Source organism: Limanda limanda, chromosome 4 (assembly GCF_963576545.1).
Source record: "Limanda limanda chromosome 4, fLimLim1.1, whole genome shotgun sequence".
NCBI classification, from domain to species: Eukaryota; Metazoa; Chordata; class Actinopteri; order Pleuronectiformes; family Pleuronectidae; genus Limanda; species Limanda limanda.
The window spans coordinates 19,510,063-19,537,884 of record NC_083639.1 but is presented as its reverse complement, the minus strand read 5'-3'; the positions used below and the strand labels follow the sequence as shown (position 1 = coordinate 19,537,884).

The 27,822-nt window shown below is 42.1% G+C and overlaps 1 protein-coding gene across 1 annotated transcript in view; it reads left to right on the top strand.

Annotated features, from left to right (window-relative positions):
- Positions 1-18,799, top strand: part of cntn3b (contactin 3b) — a 47,801-nt gene extending 29,002 nt beyond the window's left edge. Inside the window, exons 9-22 of the mRNA XM_061070062.1 lie at positions 772-901; positions 1,549-1,699; positions 5,080-5,207; positions 6,422-6,597; positions 9,676-9,793; positions 11,272-11,430; positions 11,562-11,711; positions 14,005-14,075; positions 14,478-14,712; positions 15,117-15,226; positions 16,562-16,748; positions 17,780-17,892; positions 17,989-18,154; positions 18,708-18,799. Coding sequence (XP_060926045.1) covers positions 772-901; positions 1,549-1,699; positions 5,080-5,207; positions 6,422-6,597; positions 9,676-9,793; positions 11,272-11,430; positions 11,562-11,711; positions 14,005-14,075; positions 14,478-14,712; positions 15,117-15,226; positions 16,562-16,748; positions 17,780-17,892; positions 17,989-18,154; positions 18,708-18,799 — 1,986 coding nt within the window. The remainder of the gene's footprint in view (positions 1-771; positions 902-1,548; positions 1,700-5,079; positions 5,208-6,421; positions 6,598-9,675; positions 9,794-11,271; positions 11,431-11,561; positions 11,712-14,004; positions 14,076-14,477; positions 14,713-15,116; positions 15,227-16,561; positions 16,749-17,779; positions 17,893-17,988; positions 18,155-18,707) is intronic.
- Positions 18,800-27,822: the final 9,023 nt, after the last annotated feature.

Here is a 27,822-nt window from a genome sequence, read left to right as displayed (position 1 = left end):
GAGATCGGTTCACACCTTCTCACAGGACCCATTCAGCACACATTTTAATACACATATGGTTATTGCTGTCCACTTTAGATCGGCCTCTCAGGACAGATGTTTATGCCAGGTGTGAACAGGGCCACACAGAGAGCAGCTAATTTGCCTGGTCCCCCCCATTGGTACTAAACAGACCTATAGATGGAAAGATGGTGGATTTCCCATTTAACACCACAAATCAGGCAAAAAATAGGGAAGAAACATGTAATTTGATGGATATACTTTACTCTGATGGTGAGTCGTCTTTACCTCACCTGTGTATTCAATTTTAATGAGCCCACACCCGCCATATGCACCTATAATTCAGAAAGCCCTATAAATAGCCACTTCCCCTGCAGCACTAAGGATCTCAAACTAGCTCAATGGGTCAAAATCATCAGAAAACGTCATTATCGAAGCCATTTATTATATTATATTTTTTAACTGAACCCAAGAGAATAAAAAACTTTTTTTGCTACTGGTCTTATTGTCAACATTGCTTCTTCTCTGTGTATCTAAGATGCAGGTTAGCAGTTTTTGCCGCTCGCCGTCACCCCTCATCTCTTCCCCCATTCCAAGCTGAACATACGCCACAATGCCACTTGGCTCCTTACCCTTTCTTTTTTTTTTTTCTTTTCTCTCTCCTGCTGTCCTCCTCCCGTCATGGTGCACCAGTAATTGCTGCTGTGCCTTTGGACATAATAGACTGGCCTTGCAATGGATATGCATAACTGTTTCTCTTTTCCTCCTCAGGGCCGGGTGCAAATCGAAAACGGGGCACTTTCTATAGCAGCGCTAAACGTGTCAGACTCTGGGATCTATCAGTGTGTGGCTGAAAACAAACATGGCATTATTTATTCCAGTGCCCAACTAATGGTGTTAGGTAAGATGGCCTCCCTCGCTGTGCTTTTATGCTGCTTATCTGTCTGTTTGATCATCTCCCTAAGATAAGATAAAAAAAACCTGGAGCCTGCTCCTCAGCAATCAGTCTGCAGCCTCATTTGATGTCACCATGGGCTCTGTTAGCAAAAATATGAATCTGATGGAGTGTCTCATTTTACTCGCAGTCGTTTCATGGTATTGATTTGGAAACTACAAACGCCCTGCTTTGTGGCATTGTGCATGCTTTCTCATGTAGATGGGGTATTGATTTATTTGCAAAGCTTTGATGACTTTCATCTGACTGACTGGATGCGAAATTCAATGCTGTCTTGATACATACGATGTCACTTAGGTCCAAATGGTGGCTGACAAAATGTAATGATGAGTAAGGATAATGGCTGCCACCTCTGCAGGTTGTGTGCGTGTGTGTGTGTGTGTGTGTGTGTGTGCGTGTGCGTGTGCGTATGTGTCTGATTGTGTGTATTTTGTTTAAGGGTAGCAGGTAGATCCAATGGGCATTTCTGCTAAAATTTTACTGAGCACTGAAGAGGAGTCCATCTCCGTAAAGCATGTCTGATCTGAAAAGCTTTAAGTTGCCGATATATTTTTTTAATCTCGCACCTTTTCTCTGCCCCCCCCAACAAACAGCCTCACCGCCCAGCTTCTCCAAAAGTCCGTTGAGGGCCTTGCTAAAAGCTCGCTCAGGCAGCGAAGTCACTCTCGAATGCAGGCCTCAGGCCTCGCCCCCAGCAATTAGCCTGTGGAAGAAAGGGAATGAGATCCTGCAGAGAAGTGAAAGGTAGGGTACATTTCCATGCTGCTTTTATTCACATTCACTGCGAGCGGAATTGTTTGAATAGTATATTTGACATTTGTGCAGATGCATAGAGTGGAGGTTTAATGAGGATAATTAAGGCCATCATGGAAACTGCACATGGCTAAAATACTCTGTGCACCTTCATCTGCAAAAAGTCTGGTGTGAGGAATTCAGATGCTAACTAGTCGCATTAAATATTTACAAAGATACAAGATTTGCAAATGAAGCCACTGTTGAAGATGAGTCGATTTGCTTTTAGAAAGCAGTAAAACTGAGGCTGTTGCACTTGTAATAACCTGAGGTTTAATGTTCGACTTTATCTTGACATACAATGTGATTCACGCAATCACTGAAGATGCAAAGACAAAAGCCTTGTTGCATATTTGCGAGTGGAGACGTCTCACCAGACACAAAACTCCAAACACAGACATGACTCAGATAATGAGCAAACTTCAAGCACCACTTACTGCGGCAGAAAGTGGTGCTTGATTTGGTTTGTTGTCCTTGTAGGTCTGACTTCTTGCTGAATACACCAGTAGTTGAGCTACTGAACAGACTCCACAAAATACAAAGCAACTAATTGATGGTGGAGAAATCCAAAAGAAAATCAGTGACAAGAAGTGACACTTTTAAGCAATCCATCTGCACTCTTTTCATCACCGTGATTGGAGAGCGATGAAAAGCTGGGTTGGTGAATAAACCTTGCTGCAAGTCCATGCACGCACATTTAGAATTTGTTGCACACACACACACACACACACTCAGGACAGACGGAACAAAAACAAGTCAAACGCTCACATCACAGCGTTCTAAAGAAATGCTTAACTTTGTGCTATTTGAATTATTCCCGTGCTGCTAATTCAAAAGGAAGTCTTAAAGGGAACAATACGAGCCAAGCATCTTTTCAAAACAGCACCGACTCTCTTTAGTCGGCTGAGGCTGGGGAGCTGCAGCTGCAGCAGCAGGAAATTGTTCAAATTCCCAAGCTGAATGACATTTAGCACAGTGCATGTGAAGCCCACATACCCTTTCAAGGTGCATAATACTGGATGTACAGGGACACTGGCAGGGGAATGTTTTCTCATATATGGAATCACGCTGTAAATTGGAGCAGTGTTACAGAAATTAATTGAATTCACATTTTGAGTCACTAAATATCACATAATTTAAAGGTAGTTTCACCTAAATTATGAAAGGCCTAGTTCCTAATTACCCTTCATGGTGTCTATCCATGCAGAGAGCTTTAGTTTAGTAATTAGATATCAATCGCAGAAATATCTGCCTCCACCCCCTTGTCCCTTGTTACCAGGGATAATCTACTGAACTCGCGGTCAGCAGTTTTTTTAATCTGGACTACTTCTCTGACAGAAAGTGGCTCCAATGAAAACAGTGTTCGCAGTGTTTGACCTAAATACGATTACTGAAGCAGCCCTAGTGCTGTTACTTTAAAGTCATGACATGTTCCAGTCATCAGTTTAATAACATTTTATGATTGATGGCATCAAATGCAGCAGAGAGAGATCTGTTTTTCAACATCCTAAATTACCAAAAGGATTACTTTGGGTTTACTTACATTACTCAGGGTGCTACTAGCTATAAACAGACCCAGTTTGCTGTAGATCCAGATAATGATCCAGATCAACATTTATGGAAATGCATACAGTGATAAAGTGGTCAGTCAGCCTTAGTGGAGGTATGTGCTCTCCAAGTGCCCTTCGAGTTACATAACTGGTTTTCGAACAGATTTTTCAAGGCATTTTTTTCAAAATTGAATGGTGAGGAAAGACATAGTTCCATAATTAGCTAAAACATCTGGGTTGAGATTTAATTACTGCAACCTTTAAGGCTGGTGTGTATGTATGCGGCTAATAAAGATTAAATTGATTAGATCTTATATGGAAGCTGTAATTAAATGTGAATCATCGTTGTACAGTCTAAATGCAATAGGTTCCAAAACGCAACTTGATCGTTAAGATGAAGAAACTGTTAAAGTAAGCACAGAGAGATCTACAGTGGAGGAGCAGCCTCAATATGAACCAGGCCTTACAATCAACTCTAGCGCTGCTGCACTGGGCAACACATTTATTTGTGAAGACGACTACTGAGAGTTAACGTAATGCACAAGTCAAGAATATGTCTGCTTTGAAGCACGCATTAGTGAATCGTACCTAAGAGCTTCCTCTGATTCACTGCCTTCTTTTGTCACTTTTGGCCGCAGTAGTGCAGCTGCCTTGGGTAATCTACCATCAGTGTGTCACACTCTGATGCTCTTCCCTGAAGATGGCTATTTTCAAATAAAACACACGTACCAATCAACTGCATTACATAGTGTTAGTTACTTTTCGATTTAATTATATTCAGCTATAATTATGTTTATTCCATGATTATTATTTCTCATCAAATTTGGAGGATGTGGGATATTGCCACAGGGCTATGTGCTTATGTAGAGCTGTATTATATAATGTATCATAGCATGTGTTTGGCTTTTATTAGATATCCCGTCAGTCAGTGACCTCCCAGCATGACAGAGGTTCCTCTCTGACTTCATTATGTAAAGCCCGTACAGCACATTTCATTTATTCATTGAGTTACTCAGTGACGCTGTGTGTAAAATACTTCTTCATTTAGAAATGTGTTGGTGAGTTTAGCTCACCACTGAGTTGGGGTGATGGGTCATGCTTCCCGCTGCTACCCTGCATCAAAGAATCCCATTTTACTGGGATTTAGAGGAAAGCTTTATAGCACCCAGGTCAAAGTGCTTTTTCAGAGGCTTTTAAATTTTTGAGAAGAACATGAATCTGGTAGAAACTCCACTCTGCAAACTTACTGCATCATGGAGAATAATAAAAAACTAGAAATGGCACTCAGTAGAGCACATACCTCCGCCAAGGCCAAAACCTTCCCTTTATGAAACTACATTTAAATTCACTAGATCCTGGTGTTATTATTTGTATCTGCAACAAATGGCACATTATCATATATATAATTTTCCATCCATGAATTATTCTCTGATAAATTAACGAAAATGTTGAAAAATGCACTCATCTCACAATGTTGAAGAAAGTGGAGAAAAATGTGGAGATCAACCCCTGATCCAGGTCTGCACCAAAATGTAATGCGGTCTTTTCCTGACCTTAAACCGAATCCTTCCACCTTCCACGGGAATTTGTCCAGTGGTTTTGCATAATCCTGCTAACTAGCAACACATAAACAAACACAGATCAAAACAAAACCTCCTCGGTGCAGGTCAATGTGAGGATATTGAATATTACAGCAAAACAAAGAATACAGAGGGATGCCTGCAAAGCTCAGCCCTTTTGTCTTATAGTCAGTACAGTTAAAAGGTGTTCTGCTTCCCTCAGGATTACTCTGCTTCCCAACGGAACATTGAAGATCAACAATGTCACCAGACGGGACGCAGCCAGCTACACCTGCATCGCTAAGAACCAGTTTGGGACAGCAAGCACCACTGGGCGGCTGCTCATCACTGGTGAGGGCCGCTCTTCTTCACCAACTTCTACTAAAGCAAATCACATCCCACTAACCTCTCACTTTACATTACACCATCATACCTCTTTAGTCTTCTTCCACTGCATTTACTTAGAGCAATAGTAGATTTGCCTCTGACCTTGCTTTCACCAGCTGAGTTTAGCTTAAAACACACACATCACAATTTAATTAATTTGTTTACTCACGTTAACTTTTATATATTTCAGTATAGCTATATGTTTGTTTTTTTTCCAGAAATTCCACTTTTAGGTTTGATGCAACTGAGCAAGTCTTTAATTGTGTTTTATTGTGTTTTTCTTCAGGGGGCTTTTGCCTTTGGGATTAATTAAGATGTGTTGTTTGTTATGTAGCTTAGCAGAAGCAGACTGAAAAATGGGAAAATTACTAATTTACTTTCAGTTAGACCAATCGGCCATCCAATCACTATTGAAGCAGGTAACTGGGTTTGATGTTGGAAGGAAAATCCCACTGCTGACGGTTCAGAATAAACTCTTTTAAACAAACATATACACAGATCTGCAGAAACAGCTCGTGGCTCTTCAATGTATACTTCATGAAAACCCATTTATAATCCAGTTTATAATCAAATTAAAAAAGCTGGTACATGTTATGCAAAACAGCAGCACCGCAACATAACATTATCCTTTATTTAGTTAAAGGTCATTATTTGTGGATTCAGTGACATAACATGTTCGTGCAGCCCTCTGGTTTCTCTGTTACAGTGTGTGTGTGTGTGTGTGTGTGTGTGCGTGTGTGTGTGTGTGTGTGTGTGTGACTTATTTTTCTCATTAGCTTCTATTCTTCTCGTAGACCGACAGCTGAACCATTTAATGTCATAGAATTTAATTACTTTGACCTTTACTCAACATACTGTGAGGCCTCCAATCCACCACCATCACCAATTGGGAACTCACTCGCATCTCTGTAATCCTGTTTTCAACATTTTCTCCCAAGTTGATCCTGGAACATAAAGTGCGATGCCGAGATGTCATTAATTGTTTCTAATGGACAGGTTTGGAATTTAAGTGCTTATTAAAAATCAGGAAAAAGCACACATCCATTGGTTATTTTAATGATGGTGTCTTGATTTGGCCGTGAGTCGTAGTGAGATGGCGGCTGCAGAGGTCACAGCGGTGTTAAAGGTTCCCGTGGCAGTGATATTAACATGCATGCTATCGTCTGTTGTCTGGCCAGAGCCCACCAGAATCACCATGAGGCCCACTAACATGGAGATTATTGTTGGCGAGAGCATCGTGCTACCCTGCCAGATTGCCTGCGATCCAGCTCTGGATGTCTCTTTCTCGTGGGCATTCAACGGCCAGCTCATCGACTTCCAGCGAGACAGCGATCATTTTGAAAGAGTGGGCGGGGTGAGTCATCTCAAGCGTTAAACTCAGCTACTTTCTGGCTATTCTGGGATTAATTGGGACATACTGTGTGGTGTGCAAGGGTATGCTCTACTGCCCTGCAGAGGGCTTCGTAGACACCAATAATACCGAAACAGAGAAATGCCAAGACTTATCCAGTGTTCACTGCAGAATGTTATATCAACAAACACATCTATTACGAATCTCTTCCATTCTTACATTTCCATGCTGTGAAACCTTCAATGAATGGCACTATCAGGTCAGTACTCGGGATCTTAAGGTTTTGAATTAGCTGTGTGAGCTTCAGTGTTTTACACGTCTAGAAACATATTAGTGAAATGCCGTTTCATTCATACGGAGGGTCCTCATTAATGAAGTCTTTACACTTTTCATCCCTTCAACTTCTAATTCCGGTACCTCAAGGGAGAACATTTTCTTATCATCTCTCTCTGCCATAATTGAATTTGCATACCTATTTATGAATCTTGAGCCCCCAAAATAATTAAGTAATGAGCGGGCTGGCATTCACCAAGGGCAGGCTCGCCACCCGTAAATGTTCATTTGAAATGCTTATGTCTTGAAATAATGATAAGTGGTGACTCTTTGTTGAGTATTTGTACCTTTTGATGAAGGGCAAAGCCATTTGTCCATAGCTTGTCTTTTATATTTGCATATTATAATGTTTTTTATCATATCCAAGGTCATAAGCCCGATCACTGCCATTCACATGTTAAAGGTTGGCATAATATCTGAATGCAAATGACTAACGACACTGAACTGTGCTTGGGAATACGATGAGATATAGTTTTCACAGAAACTGTTCCCCCTGTCCATAGAGATTAACAGCCCCCTGCTCAACAGCCTCTGATGAATGAATTAGCATAATTAAAGCAAATATGCCTCATCACTTCCTGCTTGCCAAGGTACAACGCCTTGCTTTCAGCAGCGAGCTCTCAGGTCGGCCAGGTGGCTGCTGACACTGGAGGGAAAATCAGACAAGGCGAACACTGCGTAAAAAAATGTCAGGTGACAGGAGAGCAGATGAAAGGGGGGGCGGAGGGGAGCAGGAGAGTCTCTTTAGCCCCTGGCTCCATAGAAGTGCTATTCAGCTCTACTCTGCATTGTCAGAAGCTTCAGAGAGTTGGAGATCCACGGGCGTTCTTGTCCAGTTGCTGTGGAGTGAAGCTCTGATCCACTTGCCACTGAGGGGGTGATGAAATCTGCCTTGACTGCAGCGAGTCCTGGCTCACCCTCAGGTGACTCCTTTATAAAGCAACTCACTCCTTCTCACCGGCTGACATGCTTAGTGACAGGCCCACTCCAGGGGTGACTTTCAGGAGGTAGATCCCTAAGCTCAGTCAAAATGAGATCAGAATAATTCCGTTTGAATGAAGAGGTTAATGCATCTTTGGAAATCACTTTTTACCTTGGCACATTGCACATATGTCATCTTCAAGGACAAAGCTGGTGAGGAGGATGGATGTTTCATGAAAAAAATACTATTACTTCTACTATACTACTACTCGATAATTACCAGGAACCACAAATACAAACAGAGACACACAGATGTAGAGAGCAAACCCTTAAAGGTCTTTGCGTAGCTGTGTTAACTCCTGATTAGAGAGCTTCATCTGGCAGAGTTTGCACTGGCAGAGTTTCTTTTTCTTTTTGAGGGAGTTCCAAGTTCCACACAGAACTTTTTATGTCTGTAGTCATCTTTGGCGTATGATATTTCTTCTGTTGGTATCTTCAATTGTCACAAAAAATACTGTGCTGTAAAATAAAATTCAAGGCATGTTAGATCATCCCAAAAGTCGTCTTTGATGACCAAACCTTTATAAATGAGGAACAAATATTTGCCACATTTACCTCGGACTCAAGTTTTGTCTGGGAAAAGCTCAAAATTGCAGCGTTAACGCAGCATGACAAGTATTGTCTTTCTTTTTCATTAAAAACATATTTTTCAGACAGTAAGCGTGAAGCAAGAAGCAAGAGAACAGTGGGAGGCACACAGTAAGGCCGGGTCGGAACCGAACCCGGCAGCCGCAGCAGGAGGACTCAAGCCTCTGTGTTGTCTTTCTATTCAGAGCTTGACACAGCTTATTCCTCTGTAGCGTTGCGCTCCATTGTTGTCCAACGATAAGAAAACGCCAGCGAGTCACTCTGTTGTGCTGGATGACATGTGCCTGCATTACAATGAACATGGGCGCTGTTGCTTATTCTGAGTCCACCCCCTCGCACACCATCTGTATTGTGAATACACTACCACAATGTGATTAAATGTGAATTAATCCATGGAAGAAAATAGTCCTCAGCCAATGAACAGTTTTTTTCCTTTCGGAGTGCCATGTGGTTAAAACTACATTGCCCAGTTATTATAGGATATATTTAGCTTAATTTACAGATTTAAATTCTCAAATATGCATGTCTTTCACTTTGAACCAACAGGCTGGAGTGAGAGAAGGGAAGATGTTCAAAATTGAGAAACTGACTAATGCATTGTTGCTTTTGCTCTTTTCTTATACAAAAAAATACTGTATTCTTCAGTCATAGGGCCAGACCTGGTCTTACCCTTTAAAAACTGTCCTTCATGCAGCCATAAATAATACAACTGGTCCTTACAAAGTTAATAATATTTCTTCTGGTGTTTTGTTATGTTCCCTCATGGCCACCGAAAGCATTCAGCTGGTGTAAAATAATATTTGCTCTTTACACTCAGAGTAATACTCTATATACTTGCATGAGTTATGTAATTACAGAATAATTAGGATTGTCTTGCCAATTAACCAGACTTTGTTTGCTCTGCGTGTCCTCTGTTTAGCTGGTAGCTGTTTGTAGGGGGGGCTGGCTGGTCGGGTAGCGCCTGAAGGACGGCCAATGGCATTATTTGTGCAAAGTACATCTGCTATGTCTGTTGTTGGTGTTGGAAGAGATGCACACGACACACGGCGGCCATGAGTCGAAGGGATTGTGCAAAGCGTATTATAAATGTTAATGCATTCCAGAGACAAAAGCAGAAACAATGAAACAAAACCACATTTTTTACTTCACTGTACTTTTCTCAATAACATTGTTTTCTAGAGTATATCAGGGGATCTGATGATTCGTAACATCCAGCTAAGCCACGGTGGGAAGTACGTCTGCGCTATAGACACTGACGTGGAGAGCCTGTCCACCTCTGCGATATTAGTCGTCAAAGGTAAGAGAAGCAATTTCTATTCAAAGGCCTGTTTGTGTTTGCTCACATACAAATACCCAAGTCTACGCTGTAAAGTAATGTGACACTGAAGCATCTGCACAAGTATGAAAGGAGTCAGAAGTTTGACAGAGGGAGATGCAAGCAGCCCCCGAGGCTTCAGTGTAGATATATAGTGAAGGGGAGTAAAGCTGGATGCTACCTCAGTCAGAGGTATGTCAGCTTGTGTTTGCATTACATACAGTGAGTGTTGCTGTGCACGCTCACGGGCGATGTGTGACTCGTGGGGCTCAGCTGAGGTAGCTTTGTGTGGATGTGCTCCGTGGATCCGGCTCAGCGTGCGGGCTCTTCCCCGGTGATTTCCATTGGTATTCATGCCCTTAACAAACTGTAATAGCTGTCCCAGGTGCTTTGAGAAGGCAATGTTTATCACAGAAAATGACTATAATTGGCTCATTTACACATCGGCAAAATATCATGGAAAGCATTTGAATAATGGAACAGCAGAGCAAACAACATTGTAAAGCCAGTTACAAACATTAGCTTCTTTCTTTCTCGCTGTGAATTGACTCATTTGGATTCTTCCCTTGTTGGCCTTTCCTCACGAAAGAACCTATCCAGGTTATCTTTCCACTGCGAGTGATCCCATGTTCAGTAATCACTTTGTAGCCCAGCACATCACACACGCAGTGAATGAAGTAGGCACAGAACAAGGACGTAGCCCTTCATTGAAGGGAGTCCGATGGCCTTGATATGCTGCATGGTGCAGGAATCTTTATGAGTTAAAGGGCCCATATTATGAAAATTCCACTTTTGTACACGTTAATGTGGGTATCTGGCGTGTCTACCGTCCCAAAAACTCTGGAAAAAAACAACTCCCGTGATTTGTTGTGGTTCCTTTATGTCAGAAACGATACGCTTGATGGCGTTGAATGGGAATATGACCCGAAAATACGTCATAGTCTCGCTACATGGCCTTGGACCACACCCCACCATCATCTCACTGGCTCTGGGGAGAGAGAGAGAACCCGGCTCCCCGGCTTCCTGGCTAGCGTAAGCTCGCGAGCGGCCGGTGGAGCCCGGGGGGCCAGGCCGGTGGAGCCCGGGGAGCCTGCTAGCGTTAGCTTGCGAGCTCCACGATATGGTTGCAAGATTGTATCTTTGTCTCCAGTAGCCAAATTTCTACAGAGGTAATGGATAGCTTAAAATCTGGGCGCTTGTATCTCGTGAAGGAGGGTGGGGAGAGGGGCGCGGGGGACTCAAAACAGGTAAATCTGAGGAGGTCTGTTTTAGACAGGGTAAAAAGGGTGCTGTTTTAAATGATCCTTGTGGTATTTTGACCAAAGTATGTTACAGTCATTTCATCAAGACCCCAAGGAACCATATCAACTGTGTTAAAATGGGCATACGATGGGTCCTTTAAGCTTCTTGGAGTTGGTGTTCACCTCATGTTCACCCCCCTTGTTGCCTAATTGATTTAGGTCCACCAAGTCCCCCGGACAAGGTGTCGGTGGAGGAGATCACAGACAGCACGGCCCAGCTTGCCTGGACTCCTGGTCGAGACAACGGCAGCCCCATCACAGGCTACATCATCCAGGCCCGGACGCCTTTCACAGTGGGCTGGCAGGCTATTGACACAGGTAGCACGCAATCCTCCTCCTGTCGCTCTCTGTTAATATTCATGGGGGATCCTTTTATTTATTCATCATTCAATTTGAGTCCAGTTGTGTGGTAGCCCTGATTTTCTGAGGATCTCATTTCCCTGTTGCAGTGCCGGAGGTGGTCAATGGGAACATGCTGACAGCCACAGTGGTGGGTCTGAACGCCTGGGTGGAGTACGAGTTCAGGGTGGTGGCTCGCAACGCTGTGGGCCTGGGGGAGCCCAGCCCGGCCTCGGCCAAGACCAGGACTGAGGATGCCAGTATGTCAAACTTTTGAATTTACTTCCCAGGTTTTTCCAGGATTTCTTGCTATGAATTTAATATACAGGGTTCGTACGGTCATGGAAAACCTGGAAAAGTCATGGAATTTTAAAATGTGTTTTTCCAGGCCTGGAAAAGTCATGGAAAAAAATAATCTCCCAAAAGTTTTGGAAAAGTCATGGAAATTTGTTCTATTCTTATTTTCATGTCGTTCGTTTTAGGGATGGGCATAATTACTCGACTATTGATTAATTGATCATTAAGAATTTCATTGATGACATTTTTTCATCGATAAACTATTGCATGTTCGCTATGTGACAGGAGGTCGGAATATCCGAGTTGCCCTGAACGCAGCACAGCGAGGCTGTTAGCAGCTGGAGGAAGCAGCCCGGAGTTAAGCCTCCGCGGCTCGGCTTCATGTCCGTACACGGACCGTCAGTCCACGCGGAGGGTAACCCGGACAGACCCGGGTCTGGGTGAGGGGTTCCGGGAGTGAGGGCGTTACAACGACCGGACTGAGAGGTCGAGAGCCGTCAGATCGAGCTAGCTCTCAGCGGCTAGCTGCTCTCTCTCGGGGCTCAAGATTACAGCAGCGCATATTTTCAAGTGTAACATTGAACGGATCCCGTTTAACTGCCACAAGAGTTGTTAATCTTGTAATAAAGATCTCAATGAGGAAACACGCTGTTTTTTCTATTTTCACTGCATTTTAATATAGGCTATAAATAGTGAATTTTAATATAAAAATATGAATGATTAATCGAAAAATCGATCGTTAATTCTTCCGACGATCGATTAAGACAATTTAATCGAATGCCCATCCCTAGTTCATTTACGCTGAGTTTTAAATAATTCATATATTTTTAAAGAAATATGCTCAAAATATAAGCAGGCATACTTGGGTTTGTGTCATTTAAGGTATACTGTATGCCTTGGAATTCTCATTGTTAGTTTGAATACTACATTTTGTCACTTTTTCGCGTATACACCGAGATTTCACGAAATGTTCGGTCATGGAAATTTGGTTTAAAGTCATGGAAAAGTCATGGAAATCCATTGGTCAAAATGTGTATGAACCCTGAATATAACTTTGGATGATAAAATCAAAGACTTCATGGATAAGTAGATTGTTTTTTGTCCCATCGACATACACTTGAGGTAAATTAATGTCTACTATATTGGCTTAAGTGAATACTGATTATAGTGATTCTGCGACCATTTCAGTAGATATTGAAAATGAAGAGATGTCCCGGTGCTGTTTTATGATGCAGTCACACCAAATGCAAATTTATCATGGCATAATTTTTTGTTACGTGCGCTACATAGCAACGCAAGTATGTATTTCGCTGTATTTCGCCTTCATGTCTATCACGTCGTGTCACAAGAGACTATGTGTCTATTTGCATATTTCCATTGACTTTGAATGTAATCTCATTGTGCGAAAAATTTGTTTCAGGTTTAGTGTGAAAACAGCGTTAGACGCCTAAAAAAAGGCACACGATATCTTCTCTCAACTTAGAGAGTCCCGCGTGTGGTAGAGAAGCTGAATGTGTTAAATAAAGTCAGAGGGGAAAAATGTGCATTCACAGGATTTTATGATTTTTCCTGAAAAGTCCCAGACACATCAGAAGTGTCTTTTTATTTCATGTTAGTAAATTTATGTCAAAGCCATGACGTGCAGTAAATCCTGCTATTGTGTGATATAGCTTAGGTCAGAATACCTGCCTCCATGAGACGGGTTCAGAGGGTTTGTATCATTGCCTCCTTTACACAAGCACACAGCTGCATAGACCCATGCTAAAACTCACAGGTTCCTATATAGGGTTTTTTTGCCAGGGAATTTGAGCATATTTAGGCGAGAGTGGAGGAAAAGCTGGATCTCTATTCCTCAGGATTGAACCATGCTAAACGCTGCATCACCCATTTGCTGATATGACACCTTGAATGTGACTATTAGGACATGCACAAATGCTCCTCCACCCACACTATCAGCTTCACCACCACACTGCCGTGCACAAACAGCTGAGTGGGAGCAGGAGCAAAGTGGGTTGAGTCGAATGTCGTTTGCAAAAAAATCACAACTCTTCATGTACAGTGACATTTGGGCAAAATCGGTAGTTCGCACTGCGCTCTGACGTGTTTGTGTTTACACGCGGTGAGGGATTTGTTGGGTGACAAACAGACTACAGTATCTTCAGCAGGCAGCCTGGTCCGCTGCAAGTACAGTTGAGGCTTGTCGCTGAGCTTTGTAAACTGTGTTCTAATTGCTCCCCTCTGGGCTTTACCTCTCAGTTCCTGATACAGCTCCCACTGATGTTGGAGGTGGAGGCGGCACAAAGTCTGAATTAGTGATAACATGGGAGGTAAGTCATCTGTCACATTTTACTGTTCTCTCTGTCGCCGGGTAATGGTTTTGCTTAATTGTGCAGAATTGAACGGAGCAATTTTATGACCCACATTAGAGAGCGGCACCTCATCTCCGGGCTCAGCCTCCGAGTGCCGTTGCTCGCTCCCAAAGCCGGGACAGGGAGCACTTCCTTTGAAGAGTTTTGCACTTTAGCCACAATTACATAGCCAAGCGAGAGCACAAAGATAAGGTATAAGATGATTGCGGAGTGTTTCTGGGTGATAACAGAGGAAAAAGAAATCTTTTGGCTGTGACTAATCACAGAAGCCCTCGCGGAGGTACAGTGCAGAGACGGGCCCGTCTGTGTCTTTGCCTGTATGTGTTTTAATATCACTATAGTTTTGTGTTTCGCTCCCAGCCTGTGTCAGAGGAACTGCAAAATGGAGAGGGCTTTGGCTACATCATCGCCTTCCGGCCGGTGGGCTCGGTCATGTGGACGCGAGCGGCCATCTCCGTGACGGGCGTGGCGCGCTACGTCTTCCGCAACGACACCATCCCGCCCTTCTCGCCTTTCGATGTGAAAGTGGGGGCATACAACAACCGAGGGGAGGGGCCCTTCAGCTCGATCGGCACCGTGTACTCAGCGGAGGAAGGTACAGACTCCACCGCCGCTTAGAAAGAAAGCTGTAATCTCTCTCCTTACGACTCTGACCTTGAATAGTAATGAGGAAAATGAGTTTTGTACCTCCAGTGCTGTTATTTCCCTCTGCTCTCAAGCTGGGAATGTCAACTTGATATTAGTTATCATGCTGGTAGATTACAGGAAATCCTAGCAGACACTTACCACACCGTGCTGTCAGGGAGGTATCCTGTTAATTGAATTTGCTGGGCAGATAGTCTTCCCTTCTGTCAGTCACAGATCCCATTAAGAGAGCAGGGGAAATAGCTTTTCAGTGAAACTACAGGTCTATTCTGTGCCTTTCCTCTTATTGCTATTAGTGTGTGTGATGGTGTTGGATGAGTCTTTGGGATTCTCACCAGTGCTCTATTTCTGCAGTCCCCAGTGTAGCTCCGAAGAGGGTTAGGGCGAGAAGTGTGTCTGCTGCACAAATTGAAGTGATCTGGGAAGCTCTGCCTGCCGTCGCTGAAAGAGTGCTTGGATACGAGGTACGTGAAAACTGAGGAGAAATCATTCTCTTCTTTCTTTCATTTCTCCATTTTTTTGGTTGATAACATGATAATTGAGCTTCTCCCTGTGGCTTGTTTATCCGCTCATAACCTTCCTTTCATTGCTTGTTTGAGTAGTTTTCTTTCAACTTCTAATATTCACCCATATCTTCTCAAGTATCTCTGCAGAAATTGTATTTTAAGCGCTATAATATCATGAAATGACCTTAATACTCTGGCGCACCAGCAGCAAACCCACAAGAGGAAAATAAAATCCCTCATCCTTTCAAGAATGCAAAGAGGGCTTTGCTGTCTCTCCCCCCCCCACCCCCCCGGTGCTCTTTCAATATCTGTCACCTCTGGCCCTGGGCACAAAGCTCTCCAGTTGCCATAGCGCTGGCGCCGTTGTCCTTTCAGAGCGGAGCTCGTTTCTCCAAACGGCGTTCTGAAGTGGATTTGAGCTGCTGAATCTCAATAGGCCACCGACAGTAGATGTCCAGAGCCTGTCATTAGACGTCGATAGGACTGCGAATCCATTCCAGTTGGAGTCTAATGTAATCACTAATTACTTGTAGAAAGATTGCATTAATATTAACTTTACTCATCACAGATTAGCGTTAATTGATAACAAATTAAAAATACAGTCATTTATGGGAGATGGAAAAGCAGAGGAGTATCCTCCAGGGTAGACTTCACATTCCAATTTAATTATTAGAATTATACAGACTTAATTCTTGTGTCACTTAATACCACACACATGAATATTGACAATGACCCAAAGCGAGTGGTGAATTAGATCGTTTGCGTTATAGAATATGACTTCACCTGCGCCCTTAATTGGATGCTAATAGCCTGAGGAAAAAGCAAATTCTTCATCTTGTTTTACAGAGCTGCACACAATCCTCCTTCACTGCAGAAAGTGGGGATTTGTTTGTCCCGATAGAGCATTTCGAAATATTTGTAACCTATTTATCCACACTCGTCTCGCTTTCCTCAGACAAAATTAAGAGCTGAGCTGGTTTTATTGAACAAAATGAGCGAGAGTCATGAATTTTTCTTCCTGGGTCACTTTCCCTATGACCCACTAATGTCTTGTTTATATAACCGGAGTGGCTGAGAGGATGTGCATCAGTAATTGAGACTCCACTTGTGAACAATTTATTATTCATCGTTGCTCCCTCCCTCTCCTTCTGTTATACAAACAGCATTTCAGATTTTGTGATGGAATATGAATTTCAATAATGCAGTGAAATGCACCACTAGCATCCGGCTGTTTGTGTCCGTGTTTATGACTTCTTCCATCGTCTTCTTTTGTTTTTGTGTCCTCACCAACAGGTTGTGTACTGGGAAGACGACACCAAGCCCGACACTGTTGGCAAAGTGCGAATTTCTGTAAACTACACGCTGGTTAACATCACAGGGCTGAAAGCGAACACAGTGTACTACCTCTCTGTGGCTGCTTTCAATACAGCTGGCCCCGGGCCGCAGTCGGCACCCATCAACACCACCACAAGGAAACCACGTGAGTGCGTCCCCCACGGGCATTGAAATCATTTCTAAACGGCCCTCGTTCATGAACCATGACAGCCGCGCTCAGGTGACGTCACGCTGTCCTCAACATGACATGCGTAGCTTTTCTTCAGCTTTGTTGGCCGCGCTCATAAAATCTAATCTGACAAGAGAGCTTCCATTTACCTTGGAAGAAAAGGAGGATGGGAGAAAAAAAAATTCATATAAATTAGGATTGAGCGGAATGCAGCAGCAGGGACAATTTCGATATTTAGAACGTGATGTTCAAGCTTGAATTTAGAAATGATGGGATTTCAGTGAATATGAGTTGAAAGACATAACCGTAGGATGACCCTGTTTCACGACAGCGAGCGCATTAGGGTTCAGCTTCCTCTGGCTGGGTCAGGTATCTCTGCTTCTTTTCCTGTGACCAGGGATTTTACTGCCATACAGAGAGCTCGACTGTAGTGCAGCTCCAAAAGACCACATGCAAACAGACAAAGAACAAAAAAAGAGAGAATTTTATTTGATGCCCTCACTTTGATGCAATCATACAGAGAAGACAGGATTTGACCAGGGGGAGGTCATGAACGGGGGCAGTCACCTGGACTAAACCATGGTTATTTTATGACTCACATTGGGTTAGCTATTTATAACTACAGTATTGTTGTATTCGGTTTATTTTTTATTTGAGCATTTCTCTATTTGACTTGTGCCGTCCTACGTTGCCACACTACTATCTACCTGCTGGGCCTGTTCAGTCAGATTGGTGAAATTGTTTTTCTTCATTTGCTCCTGATTTGTCTTTTTGAACGTGCTTTCTAAGTAACGTTGAGCTCTCAGGGCCACTCTCTTAATTAGTGCCACTTTCTGCTGAATCCACAATTTATTGTTCTTCTTTTTTCTTGTTCAAAGTCTTTCCACCTGGAGCTATTTATAACAGAGGAAGAATTTATTTGTGTTAACATGTGTAATCTAGAGAAAAAAAATAGTGATTCATATCCTTTACCGTGGTCTGATCTATACCTCTGCCTCCTTTTCCAGCCCCAGACAGGGCTCCCCTGAACATCCAATGGACCATGATTGGCTCCACCCTCACGCTGCACTGGGATCCCGTAGTAGCCATGGAGACAGAGTCAAAGGTCACTGGATATTTGGTACGTCCTAATTCGCTGCAAAGCTTTATCTTCAGAATCGAGGATGACACTTTTTGCATTAGCTCATTTTTCCTGCATCACCCTCTCCTGCCTCAGGTGCTGCTGAAAAGGAATCGCCCCAACGACATCAGCACTATCTTGACCAACAAAACCACTATGGAGCTCAGCCTTTCCTCCAACGACAACTATCTCATTCAGATCAAGGCCACGAGCGAGGGGGGGGAAGGCGTGGGCAGCGAACCCATCCACATCCACAAATTAAGTGAGTTTTCTGTTCTCGTTCCTTTCTCGGAAAAACCGCTTCCTTTCTGACCACTGATAAAGCTCGACTGAGGATTCATGAATTCAAAGAGAATATTTAATTTGGCTTCATTGCATCCTTTCCAACCATGTGTAATAGACTTATTTCAAGTGCGAGAAAAAGCGACCTTTTTAGAAATGCATGCGCGGTGTCATCCATCTCTGCCATTGGGTTATTATTCCTTGTTGACTGGCTGCACAGCGCTGCAGCATATAAAGCAGTGCTGTGCTCCCGTCCTGCTGCTGTGCAAAATGGTGAGGCGGCTCAGTTTGCCACTCTCCTCTTTGATGTGATGCGAACTTTATCTTCTCGGGATAGATACTTAAATAGCTTCTCCTGTTGAAAGCAAGTAATAATGTAGATATGGCGGGGGGGGGGGAAATTGAACAGTTGGGTTTTGATTTATGATGAAGTGTCAGAAATCTAGAGGCTAGCGCAGCAGAGTGCATGTTTTTTCTGATCGGAGGTTTTTTTCCTGGTTCCTGACGAGCTGCTGTGCTGGCTTTGGTTGCAGGCATGGGCGCACGAGGCTCAGGAGCGAGCCGCCTCAGCCCGGTGTTCCTCCCTGCAGTCCTCATCAGTGCACTGCTCTGCTCCGTCTGGTGATGTCTAATCAGAGCTTACAGAGTGCACCACCCCCCCACCACCCACCCCCTCCTCCCATTTCCGTCCCTTCAGTCAGCCTGTCCTGCGTTAACCCCCCACTGGACTGGCACGAGGCCCGGCCTTCAGTGGCAGGACTGGGAAAGACTGGGAAAGGATCGGACTGCACCGAACTCTTAAAGGGACCACGCCACTTCTTCTAAAAAGGAGCATCAGACAGAGATGTGACGATGATTTGCGTGCATGATATCTTTTGGTATTTCTCCCAGTGTCATAAGTGCCGCCATGCTAAAGGTTTGAGTTTAGAAGTTATGATGTCTTTATGACTTATCTTCGTGGTATCTCTGCAGATACTAATGCCTTAAAAACCCATTTTACACATACAGTCCATACCAAAGTAGGTGACAGAGGCTGCTTGCTCTATGGTTTCTTTAACCCAATGTAAAAAAAAACAAAACGATTTTGTATTCACAAGAACTTACTTTCTCTGCAGAAAGATTACTCTATAATCATTGGTTGCATCCATATGTTGTCATCTCAAAATGAAACTTAAACTAAACCATTTCTATATGACATCATCAGCTGACACACATCCCATTTTTGCAGCTTTTGCCAAAAGTAACATCCATCACAGACTCTAAAGTTTTACCAGGTTTTGTCAAATATATGAAAGATGCATAGCAAATTGATCAACTCTGCCTCAAATTGACTTATCTCTGCATTCGGAAATAAAATTAAGTTTGTTGGGGAGCCACATTCTCCTGAGCTCCAGGCTACTATAGAATACTCTGATTGGCATTTTGCTCTCTATCTCATTCTCCACTAAATAATAAATGCCTATCACAGCCTGCATTCTTCATCGAGTGAAAAAGATGGGATTGCAGAGAACAGAGATGTTACTATGTCAAACTGATCCCATGTGTACTGTTCCTCCTCTGCATTTAGATGACCTGTGTTCTAGATACGTATATTATACCACAGAACCTCTACCATCGACGCTCCAAATGACCAGCTGGCAGAGTGCACAATGGACTCCAGGATAACAGTGCCTTCACTAGAGCTCACTCTTGATTCTTTTTTTCTTTCCTCCCTTTTGCAGAGACTTTAGGAGAAAGGTACATGTTGCATAGGCGGCACAGTTTTCTTTTGTTTCCATAGAAATAAGTTACAAGGGACAGGAAACTCAGGATGTAGAGGGAGCCCATTATTGGAAAGGGAACATTGATTCACTTTTCATTGACACAAGTACACCGTGCACCCAAGAGAAAATGGGTTGGAAGCTTGAGGAAAGCCGCAATGCATAGAGATATATGGTGGACATTTTGGTCCCAGTATTTATGGTCTGTGGTGTAATAAATGTATGACTCCATCCGTAACATAATTTATGGACTATTAAGGCATCAGAATAAATGAGGCCAATACCACGGTGAATGGAGCTCTGACTGGAAATGGAGCGAAAGGCATGGCTGTCATTTTACACCCACCCAATCATAATCATCTATTGGACACATACCAGACTGAAAAGTAACAACAGAACATTGCAGCTCTGCTGAGGGAGCTTCTTTTCATGCCCTTTTTGTCATGTGGATGAGTCTGTCAAAAGCCACCCAAGTAAAAGGCGAGCCGTGATTACTGGGGTTCTGACATTGTTCACGTCGACGTGGAGGGATAAAGTCAACTGAACTGATACACATTACTGTGCCTTTGCTGAACATGGGGCTGTGTACCGTCATTAGCTCGGAGGTCGTCGTCGTTGTCTGTATTTTGCACTCCGTACCCTGAACCCAACCCCAAAGTCGAATGAAAGCACAAGGAACTGATGCAAGGTGACTGGATGTCCTCACTTAGCCATCTGGACCGGTGTGCCGACCCCAGAGGCCTCGTAAAAAGTCCAAACGGCCGACATAATCAGGCTGTCCTATCTGCTCCTTGCCTGGTTCCATAAAGCTCTGTGCTCGTTGATTAGACTGCTGCAGACCAGTCAATGGGATATTGATTTTCCTGCCCCATTATTACAGCTGTCACAATTCAGCTGCTTGATTGACTGATGGCCGTATTACTATTGCACTTGTTCTGTTGTGTTACATTCATCGATGTTTCAGATGCCCTCCACTACAAGAAGATTTCAAAGGCATTCTTTTCTTTGTTGTTGTATTTTTGGTTTTACCAGAAATCTCATTTCTATTTGCTCAATTTTCACAGGTTGTGCCAGTATTTTGTAGTGTAGTGGTAGATTGTGACTTTGAATTGGAGCAGTGACCTGCAACTGATTGGCTACTTGATTCTTTCAAGTATCAAGTCAAACACAACCACTGTTGGGCTCCAGCAGTAGTACACCTGTATCTTTCTTTACAACTGCATAACAGCCCAGTCACACCAGGACATCATGACCAAATTATGGAATTGATGCGATTAGTGCCGAGCTGTAACTCTGTTGGTGAAGTTTTTCATGTTATTACCATAGCTAGCTGTTGTGCCGTTGAGGGAACAGAAAACGTAGGTGTCCATATACTTTGAACCCTCCTCTATGGATGTGTACACCGCTCCATGATAGAGGAATACGTTATGAGACATGTTTTGATGGTAGAAGTACATCTTTGGGATAAACTGTGACCTAAATATCCCTTTATAAACTGAGCTCAAGCTAGCTAGTTTGGAGAGTTATTGTTGCCATTCAATAATTCTTTATTTAATTTAAAACGTTTAACTTCAATTGTATTGCACAGGATAGAACAAATAAAAAAGGATAATATAGGTAAATAAAAAGGTGATAGAGATAAAAACGCTGTTGTGCACAACTAGCACTAGTTCGTTTACAGCTGTCTGCCGTGTAGCCACGTGCTTGATAACTAGTTCAGTAACTACCTTAGTTTCCAAAATATGTGTGGATAAATTTCCCTGTGCCACTTTCTGGTGTGACTGGGCCTTAAAGTAGCTTGTGTGTGCAAATACTTGATCCAAGTGTTGTTAATATTCCCATTGATATCCAAATAAGGTAACCTCACCGCCAAACAGCAGGCTAATATAGGTTATTATTTACCGTGCTTAAATGTGTGGTTTCTTAAAGCTTTCTTATTTTACATAGTCTAGTTGTCGTTCAGCCTAATGTTTCTTTCCTCTGCTCTTGCTCACATAAGAAAAGCATAAAACTACTGATTCTCGCCTTGTGCTTTAATAATTATTACAAGTACAATCTAAAGGACGTGAGGCAAGTGCCACCAACTGAAGTAGATGAAATTATCACAGAACAACATATCTAAAATCCACACGTTCGGTTCAGTTAGATTGGTTTCTGTGTTAGTTGTTGCAAGAAAAGAGTGTGTCGGGTGCAGTGTAAATAGCTTGCGTATATTTTTTAAACATGGCCATCAAAGACAACCTTATTGCTTTTATATAGTGTGTTCTCTGACCTTAATACTGCTGTATTAATCCCTGATCTCTGTGAGATACTGACGATGTAGAATGGCATTTTCATATTGAAAAGTAACTGTTTTGTCTTGTATACTAAAATTGTGCATGTTAATAATTGTTTGTGAGTTTGTGTTGGATTTTTTTCTAAAACTATAACTTAATAAAAATGTTTATTCCAGCCCGTGGTCCCTTTGTCCGTCAGTTGATTTTTGTTACTTTATTCTTGAAAAATTCTTCCCTCTATTTTTACCTGTAAAGGTTCAAGCCTGTAGAATCTAGTGACATCTAAGGGTGAAGGTGCAAGTTGCAGCTGTGGAAGCCTTCAGTTGTCATAAAAACTCAAAAGGTGTATAGTTTGTCCAGTTTGGGCTACTGTAAAAAAACATGGCAGAGAGGACCCGCTCCCAATGTAAATATAAAGTATTTAAATATAAAGGGCCCATTCTAGGGTAAACATCAATTCATACAATTTACATGAAACACACTGTGAAAACATCACCAGGAATTTTTTTTATACAATTTCTGCAAATAGATCCCTTTTCCCCTAAATCTTACACACTGAACCTTTGAAGTACAATATCAACTATTGCAGAGTTTTTTATGAGATAATCTTGAGTCTTGCATTTTATTTAAAGGCCCCATGTCAAAACAGTTTATTTGTTTTTATTCATATTCTTATTACTGTGTATATATTCAGAATACATCCGTTAATTGGAACTATCATAAACCACAGAACCTAAGTCTGGGTACTATTAATGCCTCCGATGCAAGCTAGTTTCTGGGTGTTGACGGAAACAAACTACAGAGTTTGATATGAGCAATACATTTATTTGAAACTTGTACATGTTTTTCTACATGTCTAATCCCTGACTGCGTTTAAGCTTATGAGTAGAAATTAAACCTCAAATCAATAATGTGACCAATGTCGACAACGACAAATAACAAACAACATTTTGATATAAAAGAAGATCTGTGGATTAACAGATAGTACAGTTAAATAATTCTTCACCCTTAATTGTTGGAATGTATCAAGGGAAATCTGATGAGTAGAAGAAATGTATTTAACATAAATGGTGACATCACTGGAATGCTTGATTCAAGTCTGAGCGCCTCCTTTCATAATCTGAGGCAAGCATTTCAAAAAGCCTCTGCTTGTTGGATCCACATTTCAATGGTAAGCAGGTCTTTTCAGTCTGTGAGATCTAAACAGGATTACTTTACGCCACAGCAGTTTGTAGAGCAAAGGAGTGTTTGAGAATATAATCACCCGATTCATCAAAGCACGGCTTTGCACTGCCTTCTGCACTGCATTTTCCCCATCATAAGCGCCACACACACACAGGATCTATGAGGAATAGCTGTTTCTTCGTCGGACCAGAGGTCGTCTTTAAGTGATACACAAGCTGTGTGATTTGATCTTGGGCTTTTATGTCAGAAAAAGTGGCTCATTTGCTTTCACCCTTGTTGGCCTTTTTTGGTTTCTATAGTATCTGTGAAGTGATGGAAGCTATTATTCCTGGAAATGTTCGCCACCTGTTGTAATGTGAAATACATGAGAGCTTTTCTTTCTCTCTTTTCACAGGATGTATATACTGTTTACAATTCCTTACATTTGGAGAAATGGTGTTTTATATAAGAGCAAGATAGTGGTGATATTTCCCTCATTCTCAACTAACCAACAAATACTTGTAATGGTTTTTGAAATTAAAGTTCACTTAACTTTTATTCAACTAAATGCAGAAGTAGTAAGCTCTGCAAAAGTCTTAACACAGAAGATCATCTCTATGTACTGCAAGATGTTAGAAGCGTACATTTATAACAAATATCTGAATATACTAAGGTCTCTTTTCTAGCATCAGAAGTTTGGCTGTAACTCTTTACCTCATTTAGTATCCAGCACTGCTCATCCAACACACAACCCTCTGCTAGTTTTCTGTATCACAAATACTGTACATATTACAATGGCAAGTGCTTGTATGAAGGTTTGAACCTGGAGCCAACTACAAGACGAAGAGACAGTTCTACATGTATAAGATTAGAATGTGATTTATGTATCCTATTCTACAACATAACAAACTTACTATCAATAAATAGGATGAGCTTTTGAATAACCTATGTTATTAAACAGCTAATAGTGTGTTACTAATGGTAGATAAACCTTAGTCCTGTTCACCTTCATTGACTTAGCAATATTAGCTTGCAAAATATCAATAAATAGCAGCTGGCTTAATTTCTCTCATTTTGCGGTAGCATTACGAGGAGTATCAGGTATGCTAAGGAAAACAACATCCCTCAAGATGACGGGTTTGGTTTCATAGATCTGTCACACTGGACACTCTTTTTTGATTGTTAATGGCACAGATGCTACAGCGGCTGAGACGTGTTCCACAAGCACATTAAAAACAGAAAATAATCAACATTAAGTGAATTTACTTATATATTCTACTGGCTGTTTTGCATTCCTGTCTCCTGTTAATGCACTTATGTGAAACGTCTCGGCCACAGAATGATGCAGTTTCAGGCCTCAGCGGCGGCATTGAATGCTTATTCTGCTGATAACTTTTCTTGTATCGTATTAAAAAGAGTGTATGGACATGGTACCAAGGTTAAAAGTAAACTTTTCTTTGGATGATGTCTCAAAGAGAGTTCTTCTCTTTTTATACAGAATCAGGAACATACTAGCAAACCGACTACGGCTTTTATGAACACATACACAGAACTGACATAAAGGTTGTTATTTGAATTCATATGGTATAATAAGTTTATTTGAACACAGAAATTCTTCACACAAATGAGTTCGTCCAACAGTAAACTCTGCTTTAATTAAGTGGGTTAGAAGTGAAAGATTTCAAGAATCACGCTTTGACACAAGAAGAAAAAATAAGGTTGCTGAAAGGTACCATAATATTTGACTTTAATTTGAGGTAGTTGAAAGTTTGAAATATGTCAATGTATTTTCTTTTGCAATAGTCAAATGAGAGGCTCTTTCATTCCCATGCCTGTACATACAACGGTTTAGCTTAGCATACATACTGGAAGCAAAGCAGAAAGACAGAAATTATGTTACACAGTTTTTATACAAATTAAACAAAATACTTTTAAATCTTAAAGATCACTACCTTTTGAGCTGCTGCAGGTTTTATTTGGACAGACCCGGGCTGCTTACAGCCTTAATGCAAGGCTAAGCTATCTGTCAGCTTCATATTTAATCAGAAGACCTCAAATTGGTTTTCTATTCTAACACTTACACATAAAGTAGCCATAATGAGTTATTTGACTAAAAATGGTTCTATAATGAAACACTTGGTCTTACACAGAACCCTTCTTAAATCTTTTTTACTAAAAGGGTTCTTCAGAAATAAATGGCTGTGGACAAGACCAAAGCCCTTCAGGTAAAACCATTTTGTAACCTTTATTACTAAGAGTGTAGATGAGAACAAATAGACAGATAGTTCCCAAAATGGGATGCTATCCCTTTATTACTGGGGTGACTGAAAAAACGTTCCTGTGTTTCATGTCTTATTCCTACTGGAATGAATCACCTCAATAAGATATGATTACTTTCAAGAGCACAAACTTTAAGTCAGAATTTGCTCACATCCAAAGAAGATACACTGATGTAAAATAGATATAGGAAGTTCAAGAATGACATTGCAGCAGTGAAACAGTGGATATATTTAGCAGTTGTACTGAGCTGTTGAGAGAGAAAACCATCGAATGTGAATAATGAATCTTGCGGGGTGTTTTTTTACAGAGAAATCCAGCATGCCTTTGCACATCTGTCGCCGCATCAGGTCTTTTCTCCCATAAAGCTGTTGTCTCACCAAATGGCATCTAATTAAGGAGGGTGACTTTGACACTTCCACTAACGAAGGGGGGGATTTGAGCCTCATCAAACGGTCGGTGCAGTGAGCGCAAAGATTTCGGGGGAAATAATCATATAGCCTGATCGTGTGATATTATTATAAATGTGTCACATACTCATGTTAAGTCAACAGGCTAAAATAATACATACAGTATGTAAAGGCCACATTGCATCGGACTTGAGGTACAGATATAGATTTCTTTTCACAGCAGCACTGCGTCTCTGCAGCTTTGTCCCCGGGCATTATATGCTCCATCAGTGTTCACTAATTAGGAGGGCGCCTCTTTTACAGACAACAAGGGAGGAGACACAGGGGGGAGGTTTGGAAATTAATCACTGAGGTTTATTAATGAGGGGGTGTCTGCCCTGTGTGGCCAGAGAACAATATGAAAAGGAGCGATCACAGGCGAGCGCCATCCATCACTCTAGAAACTGTGGTGAGACACCAGCAGAGCAAAGTTTTCCGAGGTGACATTTGTGCACAAGTGAAGAAAAGAAAATTATCCCCTCGAATAGAATAGAATCATTTAGAGCTGAGACAGGCCTCTTATACTAATGTTAGCTATGTTCCAAAGGGAAACTCATTCAGTTAGTGGGCACCTGGTTGATTTCCTGTTTAATGAGATCCTGGATGTTGCCTTGTGGTATTTTCACCTCCACTGACTTCAGAATCCTCTGAACTTACTATTAATGATCTTTTGGATAAATCAGGTAGAGTCATGGGTCACATGAATCAACAATACATGGGACATTTAATATATATCTGAAGGGATTAAGCTGTTATGACATAACAGCTTATTTGTTTACTCTGAGTAAAAATTAGCATAACCGAACTAAACCTCTGACTTGACCGCTTTCATCACCACAAAATCTTCATGAAGTTGCCTAATGTTGTGTCCATCCATGCATCAACTATCTATAATTCATATGTATTCCAACTACAAATCTTGAATCAAGTTATATCCCCTGGGCTTTACTTTCAGAACCCTACAATAAATATAGGGCCAATGTTACTCAATAGGACAACAATGTGCAGGTGCAGCAAGTGGTTTACTTTGTTCTAATTTTGATGAGACTGAGGGTTTTCTGACTTCTACCACTCAAGGTAAAATTTACATAATAGAAGTGTGACAGTTTAGACCACTGTCCCTGTTTGGCTGCCTGTCGGCGGCGCGCATTGATGGATGGTGTGAGCGGCAAGGCCCTCAAGCATACATTCTCTTTGTTCAAACACTCACAAACAATCTTACCCGCTCACCACGGCTCTGTACTGCAGACTAAAAGAGTCAGGGTGGGGAGTACCTTGGAGAAGATCCAAGGTACTCCACTGTTAGGCAATCTATCTAACTTGAAACCTGATGAAGAGTGGCAGGTACCTGAAGACATCAGAGAGCTACAAAGAGCCGATGCCTCACTGGTACCCCTACTGGCGAAGATGAAAGATGCTAACATCACCTTGCAGCCCGACCAGAGTGAGAAGTACCTCCTGGAGGATGGAGTCCTGTATACAGCAGGTCAGCCAGAGAATCGCTTGGTTGTTCCAACTTGTATTCGGCCTCTTGTACTCCATCTGGCTCATTCCATACCCTGGGCTGGTCATCTTGGGCAAGAAAAGACTCTGGCTCGAGTCAAAGATCGCTTCTTTTGGCCTTTAATGGTCAAAGATGTCATTGAGTACTGTCAAACTTGTCCGCAGTGCCAGAAGACTTCTCCGAGACGACCTGAGAGAGCTCCACTACTACCTCCTCCT